Source organism: Haliotis rubra, unplaced genomic scaffold, assembly GCF_003918875.1.
Source record: "Haliotis rubra isolate DU_JTF1 unplaced genomic scaffold, ASM391887v1 Scf1825, whole genome shotgun sequence".
Lineage (NCBI taxonomy): Eukaryota > Metazoa > Mollusca > Gastropoda > Lepetellida > Haliotidae > Haliotis > Haliotis rubra.
This window is the reverse complement of record NW_025765809.1, coordinates 59,732-83,929: the sequence shown is the minus strand read 5'-3', so window position 1 is coordinate 83,929 and position 24,198 is coordinate 59,732. Positions and strand designations below refer to the sequence as shown.

The 24,198-nt window shown below is 41.9% G+C and overlaps 1 protein-coding gene across 1 annotated transcript in view; it reads left to right on the top strand.

The window, feature by feature from the left end:
- LOC124273649 (transmembrane protein 131-like) overlaps window positions 1-24,198 on the top strand; it is a 72,450-nt gene that overhangs the window by 15,026 nt on the left and 33,226 nt on the right. The window contains 4 exon segments of the mRNA XM_046708922.1: window positions 19,015-19,083; window positions 20,730-20,853; window positions 21,128-21,241; window positions 22,756-22,878. Coding sequence (XP_046564878.1) covers window positions 19,015-19,083; window positions 20,730-20,853; window positions 21,128-21,241; window positions 22,756-22,878 — 430 coding nt within the window.

The following is a 24,198-nucleotide window of genomic DNA, read 5'->3' as shown; positions in this document are numbered from 1 at the left end:
CATTACACTACATGATCAAAGGCACAACATGAAACATTACACCACATGATCAAAGGCACAACATAAACATTACACCACATGATAAAGGCACAACATAAACATTACACCATGTGATGAGGGCACAACATGAAACATTACTCAACGTGATATAGGCACAACATGAAACATTACACCACATGATAAAAGGCACAACATGAAACATTACACCACATGATCAAAGGCACAACATGAAACATTACATCACATGATAAAGGCACAACATGAAACATTACACTACATGATCAAAGGCACAACATAAACATTACACTACATGATAAAGGCACAACATGAACATTACATCACATGATAAAGGCACAACATGAAACATTACACCATGTGATGAGGCACAACATGAAACATTACATCACATGATAAAGGCACAACATGAACATTACACTACATGATAAAGGCACAACATGAACATTACATCACATGATCAAAGGCACAACATGAAACATTACATCACATGATAAAAGGCACAACATAAACATTACACTACATGATCAAAGGCACAACATAAACATTACACCATGTGATAAGAGGCACAACATGAAACATTACACCACATGATAAAAGGCACAACACTGAAAAATACTCGACGTAACGTCAAAGCACAACATTAGACAAAAGTGCTGCCTAAAAATATCGATAATAGGAAATATCGTCTTTGGGAAATATTTTTAATGATCATTGATATGAAAATCATAGCATCGTTAATATCATACCTAAACTTTTGTGAATAAAACGTATTAACTCACACAACACACAAAGTTAGGTGTTAATTCATGGGCTGCTTCTACATTATGATCGCAACACTGTTTTGTTAGTCATCCATGCTTTGATGTGTCAGCACTCACAACTGATACTTTCAGACATTTTTGGTGGTTTTGCTCAAAGTTACTTTTCCGATATTTATCAATATATCCATTATGTATTATACAACATGGCATAACCAGGTGCAGCATTAAACAATGCACAACACAACTACAGTAAACAATACACAATCCAGAATGACACAAGGCACAACATTGAATGACACACACCACGACTGATGAAGTAGGTCAGGTGCCAGTATTTTTATGTGCTGTGGGTTCGGTGAACCGTAAATTATCAAATGAATGGAATCATTCCACAACAATAAGCATTACACATGGAGCAATGTAGAGCAATACTTCACAGTAAACAGAGCACATAAACAGGACATATTGTTTCACAGAGTATCAGTACACTGGCAGCGTGTGGGTCACATACATGTATTTCATGTCCTCTGTATTGTATGTAAAGGGACTATTGATAATAGCTTTCAGGGTTATCAGTGTTACTGGCCAAAGTTTGCCAATAGATTGTGCTCTGTGTAAGATATCAGCTATCTGTAGCCCAGGGCTGTTCTGATTGGACACAGGGAAACAGATATGATCACTGGGTTATCGTGGGATACACAGTCGTAATCAAGAGGAAAAACTTGTTAGACCTGCTGTAGTTTATTTAGTGATACCAGATATGTGAAGACAGGTTGCCTTCCTATAAAACTACTTATACTGTGTATCAGCTACACAGGGCTACTGTCAACCCTTCAGTCTGTGTATCAGCTACACAAGGCTACTGTCAACCCTTCAGTCTGTGTATCAGATACACAGGGCTACTGTCAACCCATCAGTCTGTGCATCGGCTACACAGGGCTACTGTCAACCCTTCAGTCTGTTTATCAGCTACACAAGGCTACTGTCAACCCTTCAGTCTGTGTATCAGCTACACAAGGCTACTGTCAACCCTTCAGTCTGTGTATCAGCTACACAAGGCTACTGTCAACCCTTCAGTCTGTGTATCAGCTACACAGGGCTACTGTCAACCCTTCAGTCTGTGTATCTGCCACTCAGGGCTACTGTCAACCCTTCAGTCTGTGTATCAGCTACACAGGGCTACTGTCAACCCTTAAGTCTGTGTATCAGCTACACGGGGCTACTGTCAACCCTTCAGTCTGTGTATCGGCTACACGGGGCTACTGTCAACCCTTAAGTCTGTGTATCAGCTACACAAGGCTACTGTCAACCCTTAAGTCTGTGTATCAGCTACACAGGGCTACTGTCAACCCTTCAGTCTGTGTATCAGCTACACAAGGCTACTGTCAACCCTTCAGCCTGTGCATCGGCTACACAGGGCAACTGTCAACCCTTCAGTCTGTGTATCAGCTACACAAGGCTACTGTCAACCCTTCAGTCTGTGTATCAGATACACAGGGCAACTGTCAACCCATCAGTCTGTGCATCGGCTACACAGGGCTACTGTCAACCCTTCAGTCTGTGTATCAGCTACACAGGGCTACTGTCAACCCTTCAGTCTGTGTATCAGCTACACAGGGCTACTGTCAACCCTTCAGTCTGTGTATCAGCTACACAAGGCTACTACCAAGCCTTCAGTCTATGTATCAGCTACACAGGGCTACTGTTAACCCTTCAGTCTGTGTATCATCTACACAAGGCTACTGTCAACCCATCAGTCTATGTATCAGATACACAGGGCTACTGTCAACCCTTCAGTCTGTGTATCAGCTACACAGGGCTACTGTCAACCCTTCAGTCTGTGTATCAGCTACACAGGGCTACTGTCAACCCTTCAGTCTGTGTATCAGCTACACAGGGCTACTGTCAACCCTTCAGTCTGTGTATCAGCTACACACAGGCTACTGTCAACCCATCAGTCTGTGCATCGGCTACACAGGGCTACTGTCAACCCTTCAGTCTGTGTATCAGCTACACAAGGCTACTGTCAACCCTTCAGTCTGTGTATCAGCTACACAGGGCTACTGTCAACCCATCAGTCTGTGCATCGGCTACACAGGGCTACTGTCAACCCTTCAGTCTGTGTATCAGCTACACAGGGCTACTGTCAACCCATCAGTCTGTGCATCGGCTACACAGGGCTACTGTCAACCCTTCAGTCTGTGTATCAGCTACACAAGGCTACTGTCAACCCTTCAGTCTGTGTATCAGCTACACAGGGCTACTGTCAACCCATCAGTCTGTGCATCGGCTACACAGGGCTACTGTCAACCCTTCAGTCTGTGTATCTGCCACTCAGGGCTACTGTCAACCCTTCAGTCTGTGTATCAGCTACACGGGGCTACTGTCAACCCTTCAGTCTGTGTATCGGCTACACTGGGCTACTGTCAACCCATCAGTCTGTGCATTGGCTCCACAGGGCTACTGTCAACTGTCAGTCAGGGTTACTATCAGCCCTCTCCCCAATCACTGCAGCTAACCTACCTGCTGATGTCATTTCACAGCTGACAGCGGGACACCTGATACCTGGTAAAATTCAATGTTCAACATTGACACTATTACATACCAGATTGTCTTTCTCCAATAACTCTGGGCAGTGGATCAATGCATGACATTGATACTGCTACATGGCAATGATCTTTGTCCATTGTGACTACCTTCATAGTATACCAGACAGAGCTTCTGCCTGAAGGGAGGAAGGTTGGCAGTTTGATCCTTCGATGAGTTCTACCACAGGACTTTGAAATATAGTAACTTATGTTTTTCTGCCTGGCATGGTATCTCAGTGAACTGGCACTATCACACCAACATAGGTATATTGAAGTGCCTTAACCTTTAGTGTGAAATGAAACTCCATATCAATAGCAGTGGAACGGGCTATCAACATACAGCATTGTTTATTATGTGTATCAATTTTTTAACAGCTTTTGTACTATCTGTATATTCAGTTTGAAGAGGGAATATGCATGTTAAGAGCCACGCATAAGTTCTGACAGTTCACCATGGAGATGTTAGTTGAACCTGGAGTAGGGCGACGTGAAGCAGCGACGTGATCGAGATCATCTTTCATCTGACGGGAAAACACTTACATGTGATTTTCATACTTGCCACAAACAAATTACCACAAATGTAAAATAGGGTTTCTTTTCTCAGATGACAACAGATAACAGGAGTGCATTTGGTAATTACTGTTTGTTGCCTTTAACAGTTCCTATCTCTGTTTCCAGGCCTACCAAAGAAAACTTTCCCACTGCAGAAAAATGCAGAAAAGAGCACATTAATCGTGGAAATAGCAACATCAACATAATACCTTGCTACTGAAACAGTAAAAACGGCACGAAAAGACTATGAAACTGCAACATTTTTATATCAGCGAACTTAGACCTCTATTGTGCATGCGCATTGCGATCCGCTCCTTTCCAATTTCCGAGCAACCGTGAATCACCTTGCGTAGAAAAAGTATTAAATATGTCGAAATGATTGCTGTCAATCATTTCATATGAATGGAAAGAAAACTAAACAAGTGTGACTGACTGACTGACCGAGTTTGGTTTTACGCTGCTTTTAGCAATATTCCATCAACATCACGGCGGGGGGCACCAGAAATGGGCTTCACACATTGTACCCATGTGGGGATTCGAACCCGGGTCTTCGGCGTGACGAGCCAACGCTTTAACCACTAGGCTACCCCACCGCCCCTAAACAAGTGTGAACACAAGTATCATGATGATAAGTGCCAAATAACGCAACAGAAATACTTAAAAAGGGAATGTAACTTTTGTCCAAGCTGGAATGTCAACATGCGGTTGAGACTCCCTCTTCCATGTGCGCATGCGCAAAATTGAAGTTGCAGGCTCTTCATTTTTTATGCAGTTTGAGCTATTTAAAGTTTGTCGTTTTTACTGTTTCAGTAGCGAGGTTTTATGTTTATGTTGCTATTTCCACGATTAATGTGGGCTTTTCTGTGTTTTTCTGCACAGTGGGAATGTTTTCTTTGGTAGGCCTGGTTTCTCCTCCACTGTCAGCTTGGACTTTATGCTAGGGGTTACACTCCAGAACACAGTCACATAGCCATCCAACAAGTGTCACATAGCCATCCAACAAGTGTCACATAACCATCCAACAAGTGTCACATAACCATCCAACAAGTGTCACATAACCATCCAACAAGTGTCACATAACCATCCAACAAGTGTCACATAACCATCCAACAAGTGTCACATAACCATCCAACAAGTGTCACATAACCATCCAACAAGTGTCACATAACCATCCAACAAGTGTCACATAACCATCCAACAAGTGTCACATAACCATCCAACAAGTGTCACATAGCCATACAACAAGTGTCACACAAGGCAAGGGTACAGAAGAGTAAGTTGGGAGAGATTTAATATGGATCTAAACTTGTTTTATCATGCACAGTTATGTCATATGTTAACTTATCAAATTGTGAACTTAGCATGAGTAGTTAATTAATTAGGCTTTGTTTTACACCTCAGAACAATCATGATTGTATGTACAGTTCAGCGTACGTCTCTCTTGGTTGTATGCAAGATAAGTCAGTTTTGTCTTACAATAGATGTTACCACCCCATCCATGAGTAGGTATGAGCAGCAGTTAGTCTGGATGTGGCCTTGTCAAGCAGGAGTTACCATCAGATGTGTATAGCGCGTGTTATATAACGTTCTCATTCCTCTTGTTGGGAAGGTGGGATTGCCTAATGGTTAACTGTTTGCACATCACGTGGAAGACCCGCGTTTGAGTACCCCCATGGGTACAATGTATGAAGCCCATTTCTGGTGTCCCCTGCCGTGTTATTGCTGGAATATTTCTAAAAGCAGTGTTGAACTAAACTCACTCACTCACTGATTCATCTTGTATTGGGCAGCCTGGTGGTAAGACTTGTTGCCCAAAGCTCCAGTTCAAATGGGTACTATTATGCATGGGGCCCATTTCTGATAGCAATGTTGTTGCTGGAATAAAGCTAATTCTGATATGAAACTAAAAGTCACTTATCACGGAGTCTGTGCATTTCATCAGAACCAAGTAATCTCTGTGATTCTGGGTCACCATGCATCCACCAACACCCATGAGTGTCCTCAGAACCAAGTTATCTAACACTGATTGTGGGTCACACTATGTCCAGAATGCCTCCCAGTCTCCACAGGGCCAAGTAACCTCACAGGGATTGTGGGTCACACTATATCCGGAGTGCCTCCCAGTGCCCACAGGGCCAAGTAACCTCACAGGGATTGTGGGTCACAGTATATCCGGAGTGCCTCCCAGTCTCCACAGGGCCAAGTAACCTCACAGGGATTGTGGGTCACACTATATCCGGAGTGCCTCCAAGTGCCCACAGGGCCAAGTAACCTCACAGGGATTGTGGGTCACACTATATCCGGAGTGCCTCCCAGTGCCCACAGGGCCAAGTAACCTCACAGGGATTGTGGGTCACACTATATCCGGAGTGCCTCCCAGTGCCCACAGGGCCAAGTAACCTCACAGGGATTGTGGGTCACACTATATCCGGAGTGCCTCCCAGTCTCCACAGGGCCAAGTAACCTCAGGGATTGTGGGTCACACTATATCCGGAGTGCCTCCCAGTGCCCACAGGGCCAAGTAACCTCACAGGGATTGTGGGTCACACTATATCCGGAGTGCCTCCCAGTCTCCACAGGGCCAAGTAACCTCACAGGGATTGTGGGTCACAGTATATCCGGAGTGCCTCCCAGTGCCCACAGGGCCAAGTAACCTCACAGGGATTCTGGGTCACAGTATGTCTGGAGTGCCTCCCATTCTCCACAGGGCCAAGTAACCTCACCGGGATTCTGGGTCACAGTATATCCGGAGTGCCTCCCAGTGCCCACAGGGCCAAGTAACCTCACACGGATTGGAGGTCACAATATGTCCCCAGTACCCCGAGCGTCTCCAGAACCAAGAATTCTCACAGGGATTGGAGGTCACAATATGTCCCCAGTACCCCGAGTGTCCCTAGGACCAAGTATTGTCACAGGGATTGGAGGTCACAATATGTCCCCAGTACCCCGAGTGTCTCCAGAACCAAGTATTGTCACAGGGATTGGAGGTCACAATATGTCCCCAGTACCCCGAGTGTCTCCAGAACCAAGTATTGTCACAGGGATTGGAGGTCACAATATGTCCACAGTACCACGAGTGTCCCTAGGACCAAGTATTCTCACAGGGATTGGAGGTCACAATATGTCCCCTGTACCCCGAGTGTCTCCAGAACCAAGTATTCTCACAGGGATTGGAGGTCACAATATGTCCCCAGTACCCCGAGTGTCTCCAGAACCAAGCATTCTCACAGGGATTGGAGTTCACAATATGTCCCCAGTACCCCGAGTGTCCCTAGGACCAAGTATTGTCACAGGGATTGGAGGTCACAATATGTCCCCAGTACCCCGAGTGTCCCTAGGACCAAGTATTGTCACAGGGATTGGAGGTCACAATATGTCCCCAGTACCCCGAGTGTCTCCAGAACCAAGTATTCTCACAGGGATTGGAGTTCACAATATGTCCCCAGTACCCCGAGTGTCCCTAGGACCAAGTATTGTCACAGGGATTGGAGGTCACAATATGTCCCCAGTACCCCGAGTGTCCCTAGGACCAAGTATTGTCACAGGGATTGGAGGTCACAATATGTCCCCAGTACCCCGAGTGTCCCCAGAACCCAAGTATTGTCACAGGGATTGGAGGTCACAATATGTCCCCAGTACCCCGAGTGTCCCTAGGACCAAGTACCCACGTCATGTACACTGGTCTGATGATATACCTACGTCATGTACACTGTTCCTATGATGTACCTACGTCATGTACACTGTTCTGATGATGTACCTACGTCATGTACACTGTTCTGATGATGTACCTACATCATGTACACTGTTCTGATGATGTACCTACGTCATGTACACTGTTCTGATGATGTACCTACGTCATGTACACTGGTCTGATGGATATACCTACGTCATGTACACTGTTCTGATGATGTACCTACGTCATGTACACTGTTCTGATGATGTACCTACGTCATGTACACTGTTCTGATGATGTACCTACGTCATGTACACTGTTCTGATGATGTACCTACGTCATGTACACTGTTCTGATGATGTTGGGTGCTTAGTTATGTTCTAGCTTTTTGTGAAGTGAATGTCAATTGATAATACTGCGAACTTGCTCACACTTTGAAACATACTTGGTAATTTTAGACTTTTTAATTGCACCAACTTGTTACAGAATGCCTCTTTTTACATTAGTGTTGGTTTCCTCTTCAGTTTGTTAAACAATGCATGTAGACATTGACCAACTGTGATGTACTTTAGGTGGGATCCGACAGGAAACTGTAGGCAGTTGGTGTGAGCCCTGTTTATCTCTCCATTGTTTGACGGGGAGTGAAAGTGGCCAGCTTCCTGGAACACAAATCTTCATCGTTTTTAAATACTCATATTTTTCTCATGTCCTATTTGTGATTGTGTCAATTATTATTAGAGATAACTGATATGATGGATTAAGTTGCCATAGTTACAATGATATTCAAACAAGAAATGTGTACTTTTCCAACCCAGATGATAGAGTATCAAACTTTGTATAGGAATGATCTGCTATCAGTTTTCTGACAAGAATTTGAATAAGAGGGGTTAGAGGTTATTCTGCATGAAAATATGAGGTCATTTTAAAACCTTATCGTCCACACTCATCTTAAACTGAAATCCCAGTGTTAGCAACACATACAATGTCATGATGGCGTCCTCCTCACATGTAATGTTGTGAGTTGTAGCACCATCGTCCCATTCCATGTAGTGTGTGTCAACAGCTTGTTCAGGATAATGCGTATTACCATTGTGGGTTGAACTGAAAGCACTTGTAACCATGTGGAGGATTCTGTATTACATACCTCCGGGAGGATTATATATCAACCAGACTCGGCTTACGTAGTCTCAGGTGACATTAAAACACTTTGAAGGACTTACTCATGTTGATATACTTTTAACTTTTTGACAAGTCTGTCGCCATGCAACATACAAACCTAACCTGTCTAGAGTCGTTTAACTTGTAGATTCTTACAGTAGACTTCAAAGAAGTAATTTATACTGTGAAATTTCATAAACAAGCCACAGTGAGTATCGTGTCCCTTATCTAGGATATCAAAAGTTACTTTGTACATCATTTCTGTGGTACTTTTGAATCTACCTCAGCAAGTGATTGGTTCTGTTGTCTTTAATATGTTTGTTGCACTGTACACATTATGCCATCTCTGTGAACACATTTACATGGTTGTTGGTCTATCGTCTTGGATAACTATCTCAACAAGATAGTTGTGACATCTCTGAATGCCTGCACACTCTATTTATAGACTCAGACCCATTTGTGGTAGTATATACGCTTAATATACGATGGCTCATTTTTAGAACAGAACCAGAATGTCAATGACTTTATTAACCTGTGACTTCAGTCCTTGAGACAATCATCAGTCCTAGATTATCTTCACCAGACCAGACACTGGGGGTGGAAAGAGCGTGGTTACTGAGCCTAGTGGTTAAAGGGTTTGTTCGTCAGGCCTGAAGGCCCGGGTTTGATTCCTGACAACGTGTGAAGCTCATTTCTGGTGTCCCCTGTCATGATATTGCTGGAATATTGCTAAATAGCGACGTAAAACCATACTCATTCACTCACATCGCTGAAACATCACTGATGGCTTGGGCAATTGAACACAATCAGATGGATGCGTTCTTGATACGTTCCAGTATAACAGTATCTAGGAAACCCAAGGCTCAGACCACACCAGTATGAGTTGAACCATTTGATCAAGGAGTATCAACAGTCAGTATTTGCCAATAAAAACGTATTTCAATTTCAGCTTTTAGCATCATTAACCTTGAGTTACCATTGATCATTTTCAAATTCTTTTAAACATGGCTTAATATGCTTCCAATTAAAAACATAAATATTTACTTTTGCTGTTTTTACTTATTGTCACATGGTAGTTTAAGTTAAATGAAAGGCAAAGAATAATGGTGACATGTTTTCACCTTGCCCACCTCTAACGCTAGAAGGAAAAAAACTCAATTTGAATCTATTATACCTGCCAGTACTGAAGCCAGTATTAGTTAATGCAGAAGTTGTCAGGCTTGTTGAGTGCACACACCTGTTTTTCAAGCTTTAAGTACAGTTGTTGCAGGGATCTTCCTGGGTTGACACCACAGTAGACCACAACACACACAGTGTCATGTGGCCGGGCTGCTTGGCGACAATGTCTTATAGATCATATACTTCCATGAGTCTCGGTCAGCAGGCTACTGACGGTGTAAAATCTTTAATATTCTGTTACTATTTTACTTTCACCTACAATAAATAGCTGTTTTGATTATACGGGTGATGTTTGCCCTGAACACTATATTGCATGTGTATCTTTTTATAGAGCACACATCAATAGTTTTCAATATTAACAAGTTTCACTCTGATATCAGTCGATCTGACGATCCCCCTCCATTGAGGAGGGTAGTGTTTATATAGCTTATAGAGTGAGAGAGTTGTAAACCAACAAGGACTGGTGTCCATGCTGTGTCTATCCTGTGTCTATCCTGTGTCTCAACTGTGTCTATATTGTCAGTGTTGGGAGACACCAATGTGCAAATTGTTTTGTATAGATTGATTTACCCTTGCTGTAACGACTTATTGATTCAGTGCCTGGCGTGAGGATAGGCGACCCGACCCATTTTCATTCTGCTGTGGTGCTAGTCTTATCATTCCTTGACATCAATAAGTTGCCGTAGCGTGTCAACTGCGCACATTCACACAAGTGCAGCACAAGTCTTGACAGGTATCTCTGTGGACCAATCAGCTGCCTTATATAAGACTGGTTCTTGACACGTTTCTCTCAACCTACTGGTCAGTCTGTAGGTCATTATCGAGAGTGCAATCAGCGGTATTTATAACCACTGATTGTCTCCCGTGATTGACCACTAAGTGGTTGATACACGCCATCAGTCAGAGTAACTACTCCAATGGAACCCCAGCAGATTGATACAATATGGCTGTGGTGGTAATTCAATTTACGACATGACTAGTGATTAGCAGCCAGTAGGCATATCTGTCTACAGATAGTGTTATATATACATGATATAGCCCACTGGACTGCACACTACTGCTTGATGTCAGACAAAGAGGTGCATCAGGCAGGGATGCAGTTCCATTCAATGATCTTGGTTACTGCATCATATGTGCCGGTGATTTCCTTCGGATAGTGTTCTATACATGTCATAGCCCACTGAAATGCACACTAGTGCTTCACTTAGATGTCAGACAAAGAGGTGCATCAGGCAGGGATGCAGTTCCATTCAATGATCTTGGTTACTGCATCATATGTACCGGTTTTCATGGCATAGCGGATAGTGTTCTATACATGTCATAGCCCACTGAAATGCACACTAGTGCTTCACTTAGATGTCAGACAAAGAGGTGCATCAGGCAGGGATGCAGTTCCATTCAATGATCTTGGTTACTGCATCATATGTACCGGTGATTTCTTTCGGATAGTGTTCTATACATGGCATAGCCCACTGAAATGCACACTAGTGCTTCACTTAGATGTCAGACAAAGAGGTGCATCGGGCAGGGATGCAGTTCCATTCAATGATCTGAATAACTGCATCATATATACCAGTTATCTCCATTACTGTAGCTGAGATACCCCCAGCCTTTTGTCATTATATTATGTTGCTGGATCAGATGGACTGAGGCCAACAATCATACACATCACAAATGTCCTTCCTGATAGTTTGATATTCCTGTTTACCTGAGCTGTGGATATCAGTGACCATGAAATTTTCCAAAGTGTGACAAATACCTATCAGTTTCTTTTAAAGAGGGCTTTCTGTTAGTGCCATCAGTATGTTTTCTACAGCTCTTCCAACCAGGGCCACCCCTGTGTGCTATCAGTATCTGTTGGTCTTATTTTCCCCATATATGATGCTGGCTTGGTCAATAATGTCCCATCATTGAGGGTTTCACACAGGTGGTTAATGTCTCTTTGACGTGACTGTACAAGCGTGGATAGACACACTCATGTAACATGGCATCATTCAGATGTGACTCTTTGCCGTGACTGTACAAGCGTGGATAGACACACTCATGTAACATGGCATCATTCCGATGTGACTCTTTGACGTGGCTGTACAAGCGTGGATAGACACACTCATGTAACATGGCATCGTTCAGATGTGACTCTTTGACGTGGCTGTACAAGCGTGGATAGACACACTCATGTAACATGGCATCGTTCAGATGTGACTCTTTGACGTGACTGTACAAGCGTGGATAGACACACTCATGTAACATGGCATCGTTCAGATGTGACTCTTTGGCGTGACTGTACAAGCGTGGATAGACACACTCATGTAACATGGCATCATTCAGATGTGACTCTTTGGCGTGACTGTACAAGCGTGACTGATAGATAGACACACTCATGTAACATGGCATCATTCAGATGTGACTCTTTGGCGTGACTGTACAAGCGTGGATAGACACACTCATGTAACATACAAGCGTGGCATCATTCAGATGTGACTCTTTGGCGTGACTGTACAAGCGTGGATAGACACACTCATGTAACATGGCATCATTCAGATGTGACTCTTTGACGTGACTGACTCTTTGGCGTGACTGTACAAGCGTGGATAGACACACTCATGTAACATGGCATCATTCAGATGTGACTCTTTGGCGTGACTGTACAAGCGTGGATAGACACACTCATGTAACATGGCATCGTTCAGATGTGACTCTTTGGCGTGACTGTACAAGCGTGGATAGACACACTCATGTAACATGGCATCATTCAGATGTGACTCTTTGACGTGACTGTACAAGCGTGGATAGACACACTCATGTAACATGGCATCATTCAGATGTGACTCTTTGACGTGACTGTACAAGCGTGGATAGACACACTCATGTAACATGGCATCATTCAGATGTGACGTGGCAGAGGATGCAGATTGAAGAGTAGCATACCACATTAACACACTTCTTAAACTTACATTGCTTGTATTGTGTCCATACATATTGAAAAAGAATATTTGTAAAGAATTCTTTGCATTAGCTTCCATGTTTGACACGTAAAATATCCGTCAACTCTGCTTGAATTTGATCCCTTTCACTGCTTCTATGTGCTGGCCTAATTACCAGTCTAATTACCTGCCTGCTGTCGGTGTTGACAGAAGCCCTGTAAGTAGAGAGGCACAGGACAGGATGTGTCACAGAGTTAGATAGACATAGGACAGGATGTGTCAGAGAGGTAGATAGACACAGGACAGGAGGTGTCAGAGAGGTAGATAGACACAGGACAGGATGTGTCACAGAGGTAGATAGACACAGGATGTGTCAGAGAGGTAGATAGACACAGGACAGGATGTGTCAGAGAGGTAGATAGACACAGGACAGGATGTGTCACAGAGGTAGATAGACACAGGACAGGATGTGTCAGAGAGGTAGATAGACACAGGACAGGATGTGTCAGAGAGGTAGATTGACACAGGACAGGATGTGTCACAGAGGTAGATAGACAGGACGGGATGTGTCACAGAGGTAGATAGATAAAGGACAGAAAGTGTCACAGAGGTAGATAGACACATGACAGAAAGTGTCACAGAGGTAGATAGACACAGGACAGGATGTGTCACAGAGGTAGATAGACACAGGACAGGATGTGTGACAGAAGTAGATAGACAGCAGGTGCTCAGTAAATACTGGTTGGGCTGCCCCAGCTGTCAGAGCTTGTCTAGTGAGGTGTGCACAGTTGTGTATATGGGAGCACCAAAGCGTGTCTCCCCCAGCTATTTCAGGTATCTGGGTCTTGTAGGAAACAGATACTAACTGACTGTGCATTCACCTTTCCTTTGTTTTTATCTTTAACTAGTTATCAAGGCAGATTTGTGTAAGATATTAAACATATATTTTCACAATTCTTGACTATATTGATTAATCAGCTTAAACGTAAGGAGCCTCACCCTTTAATGAACTTTTGAGTTTGCTAAAAGGTATTCCACCACTTTGACTTAAAATATAGTTTTTATCACTAATGTTCATTTGTTTCTTGTGAAATTTTGAAGTTCCCACTTTTTTAACAATATGTTTGGAGTTCAGCATCATCCTAGATATATTAGTCTTATAACACAAGGGTAACAATAGTTTGGGGGTTCTGTATCAACCTAGATATACTAGTGTTATAACACAAGGTTAACAATAGTTTGGGTTTTGTATCAACCTAGATATACTAGTGTTATAACACAAGGTTATAACCTAGATATACACAAAGGTTAACAATAGTTTGGGGGTTCTGTATCAACCTAGATATAACAATAGTTTGGGTTTATCAACCTACACTAGTGTTATAACAAGGAGTAACAATAGTTTGGGGGTTCTGTATCAACCTAGATATACTAGTGTTATAACACAAGGGTAACAATAGTTTGGGGTTCTGTATCATAACCTACATATATCAACCTAGATGTGTTAAACACAGTTTGGGGTTCTGTATCAACCTAGATATACTAGTGTTATAACACAAGGGTAACAATAGTAGTAGATATACTATAACACAAGTTAACAATAGGGGGTTCTGTATCAACCTAGATATACTAGTGTTATAACACAAGGGTAACAATAGTTTGGAGGTTCTGTATCAACCTAGATATACTAGTGTTATAACACAAGGGTAACAATAGTTTGGGGTTCTGTATCAACCTAGATATACTAGTGTTATAACACAAGGGTAACAATAGTTTGGGGGTTCTGTATCAACCTAGATATACTAGTGTTATAACACAAGGGTAACAATAGTTTGGGGTTCTGTATCAACCTAGATATACTAGTGTTATAACACAAGGGTAACAATAGTTTGGAGGTTCTGTATCAACCTAGATATACTAGTGTTATAACACAAGGTTAACAATAGTTTGGAGGTTCTGTATCAACCTAGATATACTAGTGTTATAACACAAGGGTAACAATAGTTTGGAGGTTCTGTATCAACCTAGATATACTAGTGTTATAACACAAGGGTAACAATAGTTTGGAGGTTCTGTATCAACCTAGATATACTAGTGTTATAACACAAGGAGGTTCTGTATCAACCTAGATATACTAGTGTTTGGGTAACAATAGTTTGGAGGTTCTGTATCAACCTAGATATACTAGTGTTATAACACAAGGGTAACAATAGTTTGGAGGTTCTGTATCAACCTAGATATACTAGTGTTATAACACAAGGGTAACAATAGTTTGGGGGTTCTGTATCAACCTAGATATACTAGTGTTATAACCCTAAAAGTGTTATAACACAAGGGTAACAATAGTTTGGGGTTCTGTATCAACCTAGATATACAAGTGTTATAACACAAGGGTAACAATAGTTTGGAGGTTCTGTATCAACCTAGATATACTAGTGTTATATCTGTCTGGGGTTCTGTATCAACCTATATATACAAGCAGTATAACACAAGGGTAACAGTAGGTTTGGGGTTCTGTATCAATCTATCAGTATGTTTGGGGTTCTGTATCAACCTATATATACAAGCAGTATAACACAAGGGTAACAATAGTTTGGAGGTTCTGTATCAACCTAGATATACAAGCAGTATAACACAAGGGTAACAGTAGGTTTGGGGTTCAGCGTCATGCATCCTAATGTCACTGTGACCTAACTGCAGTCAGTTTTAATATTATCAGGCCACAGAGAATACATCCTGTCTGTGTGCATGGCCTGTGTAATGACGGGTACCTCTTCATTGTACAACACACTGCTTCATAGCCATGAACACTTGCTGATTTGGGCGGTGACAGGACATTGCAGTCAAAATAAGGAAATGAATTTTGTACAAACAGAGGTATGATGCAATAGCTGATAATGCAGTTCACACCAAGCTGTGTTAATTCAGGTATACAAGATGGCCAAACTGTCTTGATTCAGGTATAAAAGACACACCATGCTATCTTCATTCTTCAGAGCAGTTAAAACCTCCATCTCATTAGCCTGCCATCTGTGATGTAAGTGAAATCCTGTCTAAAGTAATGTCAAGCCCCACTCATTTGTTGATGTGCACACTCAATGATATATACAGGAGATCAATGCATGGTGTGAAGATGGCAGACACCACCTGTAGTCTGTCCCCACCAACCTTGGGTAGTTGTTAGACATCACTGAAGTGGGGGTCAGGCTGACTGACCTTGTAGATTGAGTGCCTTCAGCATTATGAATGATTGCCCATTATGTCAATAATTGCATTGTCTGGTCAAGACTTATTTACAGGCCATCATTGTGAAGCTCAAATGTTGTTGAGTCGATTTAACAACAAAGAAATATAGTGTTTTCTTTTCCTCCTATATTGATGGCACTCAAGGAGAAACATGCCTTCTGATTCAGCATGAGCTTGGGCAGCTGTGGATAATTGCTGTTGTTTGGGGAAAGTGACGACATAGCTTGAGGACAGTTGTATGGTTGTGAGTTGTTTTGACTATTTTCTCTGTGCTGTATCCACATGTTGCCATGAAGGTTCTAAGTAAAACTGTTGTTGTCCCACGCAGTTCTAACCAACAACAGATGCGCATCATTGACCAGTCTCACCTGGACCATCAAGTCATGGTTAGTCTGTGTTGGTGTTTAAGCAAGTGAGTCAGTGAGGCTGTGTTTTCTTGTAACTGGTCTAGTTTATCTTCTCACTATGATTTACAGTGCCCCTGTACAGACACTTTTTCACCACCTCAGTGCCAGCAGTGCCTCTGTTCAGACACAGGACTATGTCACCACCTCAGTCCCTGCAGTGCCTCTGTTCAGACACAGGACTATTTCACCACCTCAGTGCCTGCAGTGCCTCTGTTCAGACACAGGACTATGTCACCACCTCAGTCCCTGCAGTGCCTCTGTTCAGACACAGGACTATTTCACCACCTCAGTGCCAGCAGTGCCTCTGTTCAGACACTGGACTATTTCACCATCTCAGTGCCTGCAGTGCCTCTGTACAGACACTGGACTATTTCACCATCTCAGTGCCTGCAGTGCCTCTGTACAGACACTGGACTATTTCACCACCTCAGTGCCTGCAGTGCCTCTGTACAGACACTGGACTATTTCACCATATCAGTGCCTGCAGTGCCTCTGTACAGACACAGGACTATTTCACCATATCAGTGCCTGCAGTGCTTCTGTACAGACAATGGACTATTTCACCATCTCAGTGCCTGCTGTGCCTCAGTACAGACACTGGACTAGTTCACCATCTCAGTGCCTGCAGTGCCTCTGTGCAGACACTGGACTAGTTAACCACCTCGGTGCCTGCAGTGCCTCTGTACAGACACTGGACTAGTTCACCATCTCAGTGCCTGCTGTGCCTCAGTACAGACACTGGACTAGTTCACCATCTCAGTGCCTGCAGTGCCTCTGTACAGACACTGGACTAGTTCACCATCTCAGTGCCTGCTGTGCCTCAGTACAGACACTGGACTAGTTCACCATCTCAGTGCCTGCAGTGCCTCTGCACAACCAAGCAACAGTTTTACTGAATTGCTGTTCCTCTGTTGGTAGCTCTGTCGAAATGGAAGGGATCTTTCCTTAGTTCACCCTTGACAAATGGACTGAAATAGTGACTTTTATGTGCAATGAATAATTCTTTTCTTCCTGACATTTTGAATTGCATTTTTCAAATGTCAAACAAGGAAAGATGATCCCACAGAGTAGAGGGATTCCTTCCATATTCAGTATTGCTTAAAATATTATCTTCTTGAGCAAGCACTAGTTGCCTGGATATCCGCGCTATATAAATATCCTATAATAATAATAATAATAATATTGCGCAAAGCTTCAACCTTGAGATCCTCAATATCTTGCTTGTCAGCTAGCATCGGGAAAGAAGATCTGTTATATTTTATGACAAGTCAAGTGGATGTCATATCTCTCGCCACTGGATGAGTGGAAATACGTGGCTGCAGAGCTACACTCCTGGTTCAAGTGCTGCAGATAGTCATGTATAGGAACCTTACCTCATGTTCTGTACTGTTTTTACACTGCAGGAAGGTTGCTCACAGGTAGAGAGGTAGAGGTGTTCCATGAAGGAAATTTCCTATTTATTTCTGTTGCTGGTTTGTGTGTATGTATGTCCTTGGAGGCCCTGGTGAATGTTTAGAGATATGTTTAGTATGGATTACCTGAAGGTATACAAAGATAAACCTGAATGTGACATAAATTATACCCAAAGTTACATAAAGATATGCCTTAAGATACACCTAAAGTTATTCCTGAAGATAATAATAATAATAATAATGTGTCCATTTATATAGCCAAACTCCACACTAGGTATGCTCATAGCGCTAACAATCAAGGCCATTATTACCCCGGATAACCCAAGCTGCCTGTTAGGCGCTAGAAGGTTATAGTCATATGACTTTTTTCCACCGGGTACCCATTTTCCTGCTGGGTGAACAGAGACAATTTTGAACAAACTCACTTGCCTAAGGTGAGACCACATGTGTCACATGTGCTTCGTTGTGGGGCAGGACTCAAGTCCTAGAAACTCTCAGGAGTCAAGCTGCCAAACACGGTCACCCATCCAAGCACTCTCCGAGCTCGACGCTGCTTAACTTCACCGATTTGTGACCTGAGCTTTAAGCACAGGACCACGCGCCACCACACAGATACACCTCAAGATATACCTGAACACTAAAATATACTTGCAGTTTCACTAAGATATACTTGTAGATATTTTATGTTATACCAAACTGTGAACTTAAACAGGACAGACATGAGCAGTCTTCTTTGTGATGCCTGGTGAAACTTGATAAAATGCAGAGAAAAAGTTCATCACATCTCAATTGATACAATCCACTTTCATTACTAACCCTCTTAAGTTGTCCCAAATGAAGCTCATACACTACAATGAACAGTGGATTGAAACAACCACTGACAAGCTACTTAACCACAATTTCACTTACATTCATTCACTGACTTCAAGCTCCTCTACCCTCCCAACCACACGAACACTCACACCCACACACCCAACAAACCGTGGATTGAAACATTCACTGATAAGCTGTTTACCCATAATTTCATTTCACTCGCTCTCATATATTTCGAAATGTTGAAACTATAAAAGTAAAGTGTATTTTTGTTTTGTTTCAGAATTCAAGATGATAAACTTTTTTCCAGTAGCATTAGATTGGATCCTGCTATGCTGGACTTTCAACAACAGTGAGTTGACTTCTTCACCTACTTATCCTACAGCTCCTTCATCAGGGACACTGTTCATAAATATATCATACAGCTCCTTCATCAGCCATTAATTCTAGGAATCAATCTCATCCATGTTAGATGTACTAGTCATAATTATGTCATACTGCTCCATCATCGGCCATCAAATTCTCGAATCCAATGTCACCTTGTTACTTGTCTTTATCATCTCAAACAACTCCTTGATCGGACATCAGATTCTAGGATCTAATGTCACCTTGCCCAGATCGTTGCGGAGTTTCTTGATGATAAATGTTGTGTCCCATCACTTGGAAATAACACTGGAAGTATCAGAAAACATGTGCACAGTGATGTCCATCACATCATGGGCTGAATCTTGTCATATTTATCAGGGACTGTGGTATCACTGGTCCGGGGTGGTGGGGTAGCCTAATGGTTAAAGTGTTTGCTCGTCACACCGGAGACCAGGGTTTTATTCCCTATAAGGGTACAATGTGTGAAGCTCATTTCTGGTGTCCCCTGCCGTGATATTACTGGAATATTGCTAAAAGCGGCTTAAAACCATACTCACTCACTCACTGGTTAGATATCTTGTTGAGTGTGTGCGTTTGTGTCATAGAATGAACAGATATCATGCATTGAATTTCATTGTTGGCCAGATATTGTCAGGGATATCAGAAGCCCAGATAAGCTGCGTATCCGGGTAAAATACGCATAGAAAATATCCAGTTACGCATTGAAAAATAATTGTTGCGTACCAATTACGCATTTAAAATGTTAGATACGCAAAAAGCTTAAACAAATGCGTGCGGAATATATTTATAAAACTAGCTTGCATTATGAACAAGACATCGATTGCTATCAAGTTGTACTGTTAGTATAGGACAAGTCTTGTACTGTCAGTATAAGATGAGTGAGTTTTTATGAAATCATTTCCATTATATTTCAGTTGGTTTTGATTAGATATGACGTAAGGCAGAACATACCTGCTTAGTAAACTTACTCAATGACATAATACTTAGGTGAGTAAAATCACTGAAATACGCACATATTTGAAAGCAGTGGGTAACTGAACATGAAAGACCCACTTAACATTCATAATACCTACTCCAAAAAAAAATACAGTGGGTATAGTACCCACACAGTTTTCACGAATGGTGTTCAAAGTAACAGGACATTGGGTCTGTATTAGTTTAAGATGTCTGTCTGACCCATTGAAAATTCACAGGACCCATAGAATAAAATTAAACACACATTTCAGATTTAACATTTCTTATAATTGGCATTGAAATTATTAACAAACATAAGATTTATTAACAGCGATCAAGTGTCACATGTCACATATAACAACTTCGATCAGTCAAAGTCATTGTCGAATATACAGTCAGACACTGGGTCCGGCGGGTTGTGTACTTTTATCGGACGGTTGCCGAATCTGCCGGATTTGTCAGAGGGTCCGATGCTATTCGTGAACACTGCCCACATGAGCTAAATCTTATCTGGAGGTCTGGGATATTGTAGCCCAGGCCATGATATATCGTGTATTTCCAGATATGTTGATACAATGTTTTTCAAACTGTGTATGACGCAGTATTGTCAGATGTGCGACATGACATCACTCTACAGGCAGACTTTCTATTTTTCAGGCCAGTTGGAATGCCGCGTATGGAAAGAGTCATAGTTCAAAATAATGACCCAAAAAATAGTTTACACCTACTGTCAATATCAGGCAGTACAGTGCATTTTCATTGCTCATTTTTTCAAGATAAAGTAAGTATATTTCCAGCATTGTATTTCATGATTATTTAGTAGCAAACATGTAACACTGATACATTGGCAGGGGTTAACCCTGGAGTCCAATATGCCCATGTTTAATATGGTGAATTGTTATAGTTGGACTAATTCTGCTAATATTACATCAGTCCTAAACCAGCTCTATAGCTTAGATCATGAAACTAACAACTAGAGAATGTAATGTCAAGTGTATGTACTGTCAGGTGTGAATGTAATATCAGGTGTAATGGCATGTGTCTGTTGTTTTCAGATTGTTCCCCTTGGGGGAAACACTACATTTGATGTAGTATTTTTGGCCAGACAGGAAGGCAATGTGGAGAATACCTTATATATCCACACCTCCATAGGCTCATTAAAATACCAGGTGAGAATACTTTATACATCCACACCTCCATAGGCTCATTAAAATACCAGGTGAGAATACCTTATATATCCACACCTCCATAGGCTCATTAAAATACCAGGTGAGAATACTTTATACATCCACACCTCCATAGGCTCATTAAAATACCAGGTGAGAATACTTTATACATCCACACCTCCATAGGCTCATTAAAAATACCAGGTGAGAATACTTTATACATCCACACCTCCATAGGCTCATTAAAATACCAGGTGAGAATACTTTATACATCCACACCTCCATAGGCTCATTAAAATACCAGGTGAGAATACTTTATACATCCACACCTCCATAGGCTCATTAAAATACCAGGTGAGAATACTTTATACATCCACACCTCCATAGGCTCATTAAAATACCAGGTGAGAATACTTTATACATCCACACCTCCATAGGCTCATTAAAATACCAGGTGAGAATACTTTATACATCCACACCTCCATAGGCTCATTAAAATACCAGGTGAGAATACCTTATACATCCACACCTCCATAGGCTCATTAAAATACCAGGTGAGAATACCTTATACATCCACACCTCCATAGGCTCATTAAAATACCAGGTGAGAATACCTTATACATCCACACCTCCATAGGCTCATTAAAATACCAGGTGAGAATACTTTATACATCCACACCTCCATAGGCTCATTAAAATACCAGGTGAGAATACCTTATACATCCACACCTCCATAGGCTCATTAAAATACCAGGTGAGAATACCTTTTATACATCCACACCTCCATAGGCTCATTAAAATACCAGGTGAGAATACTTTATACATCCACACCTCCATAGGCTCATTAAAATACCAGGTGAGAATACTTTATACATCCACACCTTCATAGGCTCATTAAAATACCAGGTGAGAATACTTTATACATCCACACCTCCATAGGCTCATTAAAATACCAGGTGAGAATACCTTATACATCCACACCTCCATAGGCTCATTAAAATACCAGGTGAGAATACCTTATACATCCACACCTCCATAGGCTCATTAAAATACCAGGTGAGAATACTTTATACATGCACACCTCCATAGGCTCATTAAAATACCAGGTGAGAATACTTTATACATCCACACCTCCATAGGCTCATTAAAATACCAGGTGAGAATACCTTATACATCCACACCTCCATAGGCTCATTAAAATACCAGATGAGACTACTTTATACATCCACACCTCCATAGGCTCATTAAAATACCAGGTGAGAATACCTTATACATCCACACCTCCATAGGCTCATTAAAATACCAGATGAGACTACTTTATACATCCACACCTCCATAGGCTCATTAAAATACCAGGTGAGAATACCTTATACATCCACACCTCCATATTTTCTTTAAAATATCAACTCCTTCATAAGCTCAAGATTCAACTCAAGACCCATGTTGTAACACTAATCAGTTATACTCTCGTTTCTCCAGACTGCCCCAAATTGTGACATGTACCCCGTATGTTTCAGGTTTTTGGTGTTGGTATCCCCAACCCGTATCGCCTGAGGCCGTACCTAGGAGCCAGAGTACCCATCAACAGTAGTTTTTCTCCTTTAATTCAAATGCATAATCCTCATAATAGAAGGCTGCAGGTGAGTGAGACATCCTTATGTTGTGTAGAGGTGCCTTATCTATCTTTCACATGTGTTAGTGCATTATGCGGGTTATGTGAGGCCCAGTTGCCTAAGGCAGTACAGTTACTTCTGCAGAATTACATCCTGTGGGCATGCAACAAACCAATAATAGTGGGTTGAATCCCAGTTTCCCAGATTATGTTTCTCAGGTTTCTATCACCACACAACCCGTGAAGATCTGGGTTAGAATTGGTCTTCAGCAACCCATGCTTGTCATAAGAGGTGACAAACGGGATCGCGTGGTCAGATTCACTGACTTGGTTGACCTATGTCAACATATCCCCATTGCGTGTATCGATGCTAATGCTGTTGATCATTGGATTGTCTGGCTCAAACTTAATTACTTAGAGTCTACCACCATATAGCTGGACTACTGCTGAATGTGGCTTAAACTACAACCAACCATATTTCATCACCACACCTTTGCTCATGGTTTCAGGAAAACACTAAATGTCAGAAAGAAGCATCACATCATGATCTGATTGAAATAGTGTTGAAAGCAGCATGAAACCAGTCTCTGACTCAGTGATACATCATTAGATGTGGCTGCCATTGGCGTTAAGCACACATTTGAGTGCATCGCTGCATATCTCAGTGTTTAGTTGTTGCCATCATGTTTGTTTAATTTCAATCAATCAAGAAACAATGTGTTTGGATATTATCGCTGCTACATTATCCTTTCATCAGCTTTTGTGCAGACTCAATAATTTACAGACTCCATCATCTAGCTGAAGAATCGCTTGAGGGTGTAGAATTAAAACAATATCAAATCTTTTTGTGTTACAATCCATATCAATGTCTTATCCAAGCCTCAACTTGTTGTTTAGACATGACAATAGATGTCAGTGATAGTTTCAACACCAGCCTCAACTTGTTGTTTAGACATGACAATAGATGTCAGTGATAGTTTCGACACCAGCCTCAACTTGTTGTTTAAACATGACAATAGATGTCAGTGATAGTTTCGACACCAACCTCAACTTGTTGTTTAGACATGACAATAGATGTCATTATCCCCCGCAACGCGTTTTGCAGGGGGTATTAAAATGGACTCCGTCTGTCCGTCCGTGCACATTTGTCTTTTCCGGAGCAGAACTCTAAAACCATTCAATATTTCTTCACCAAACTTGGCACATACATGGATCTGGTGGTGTACTGGTGCCTTTTGGTAGTTTTGGAATTCTGAATTAAATATTTTTGGCGTTTCCATGGCAAAAAGGTCGACTTTGACTGAAATTGGTGGTAGTGCTCTTTTCCGGAGCAGAACTCTAAAACCGT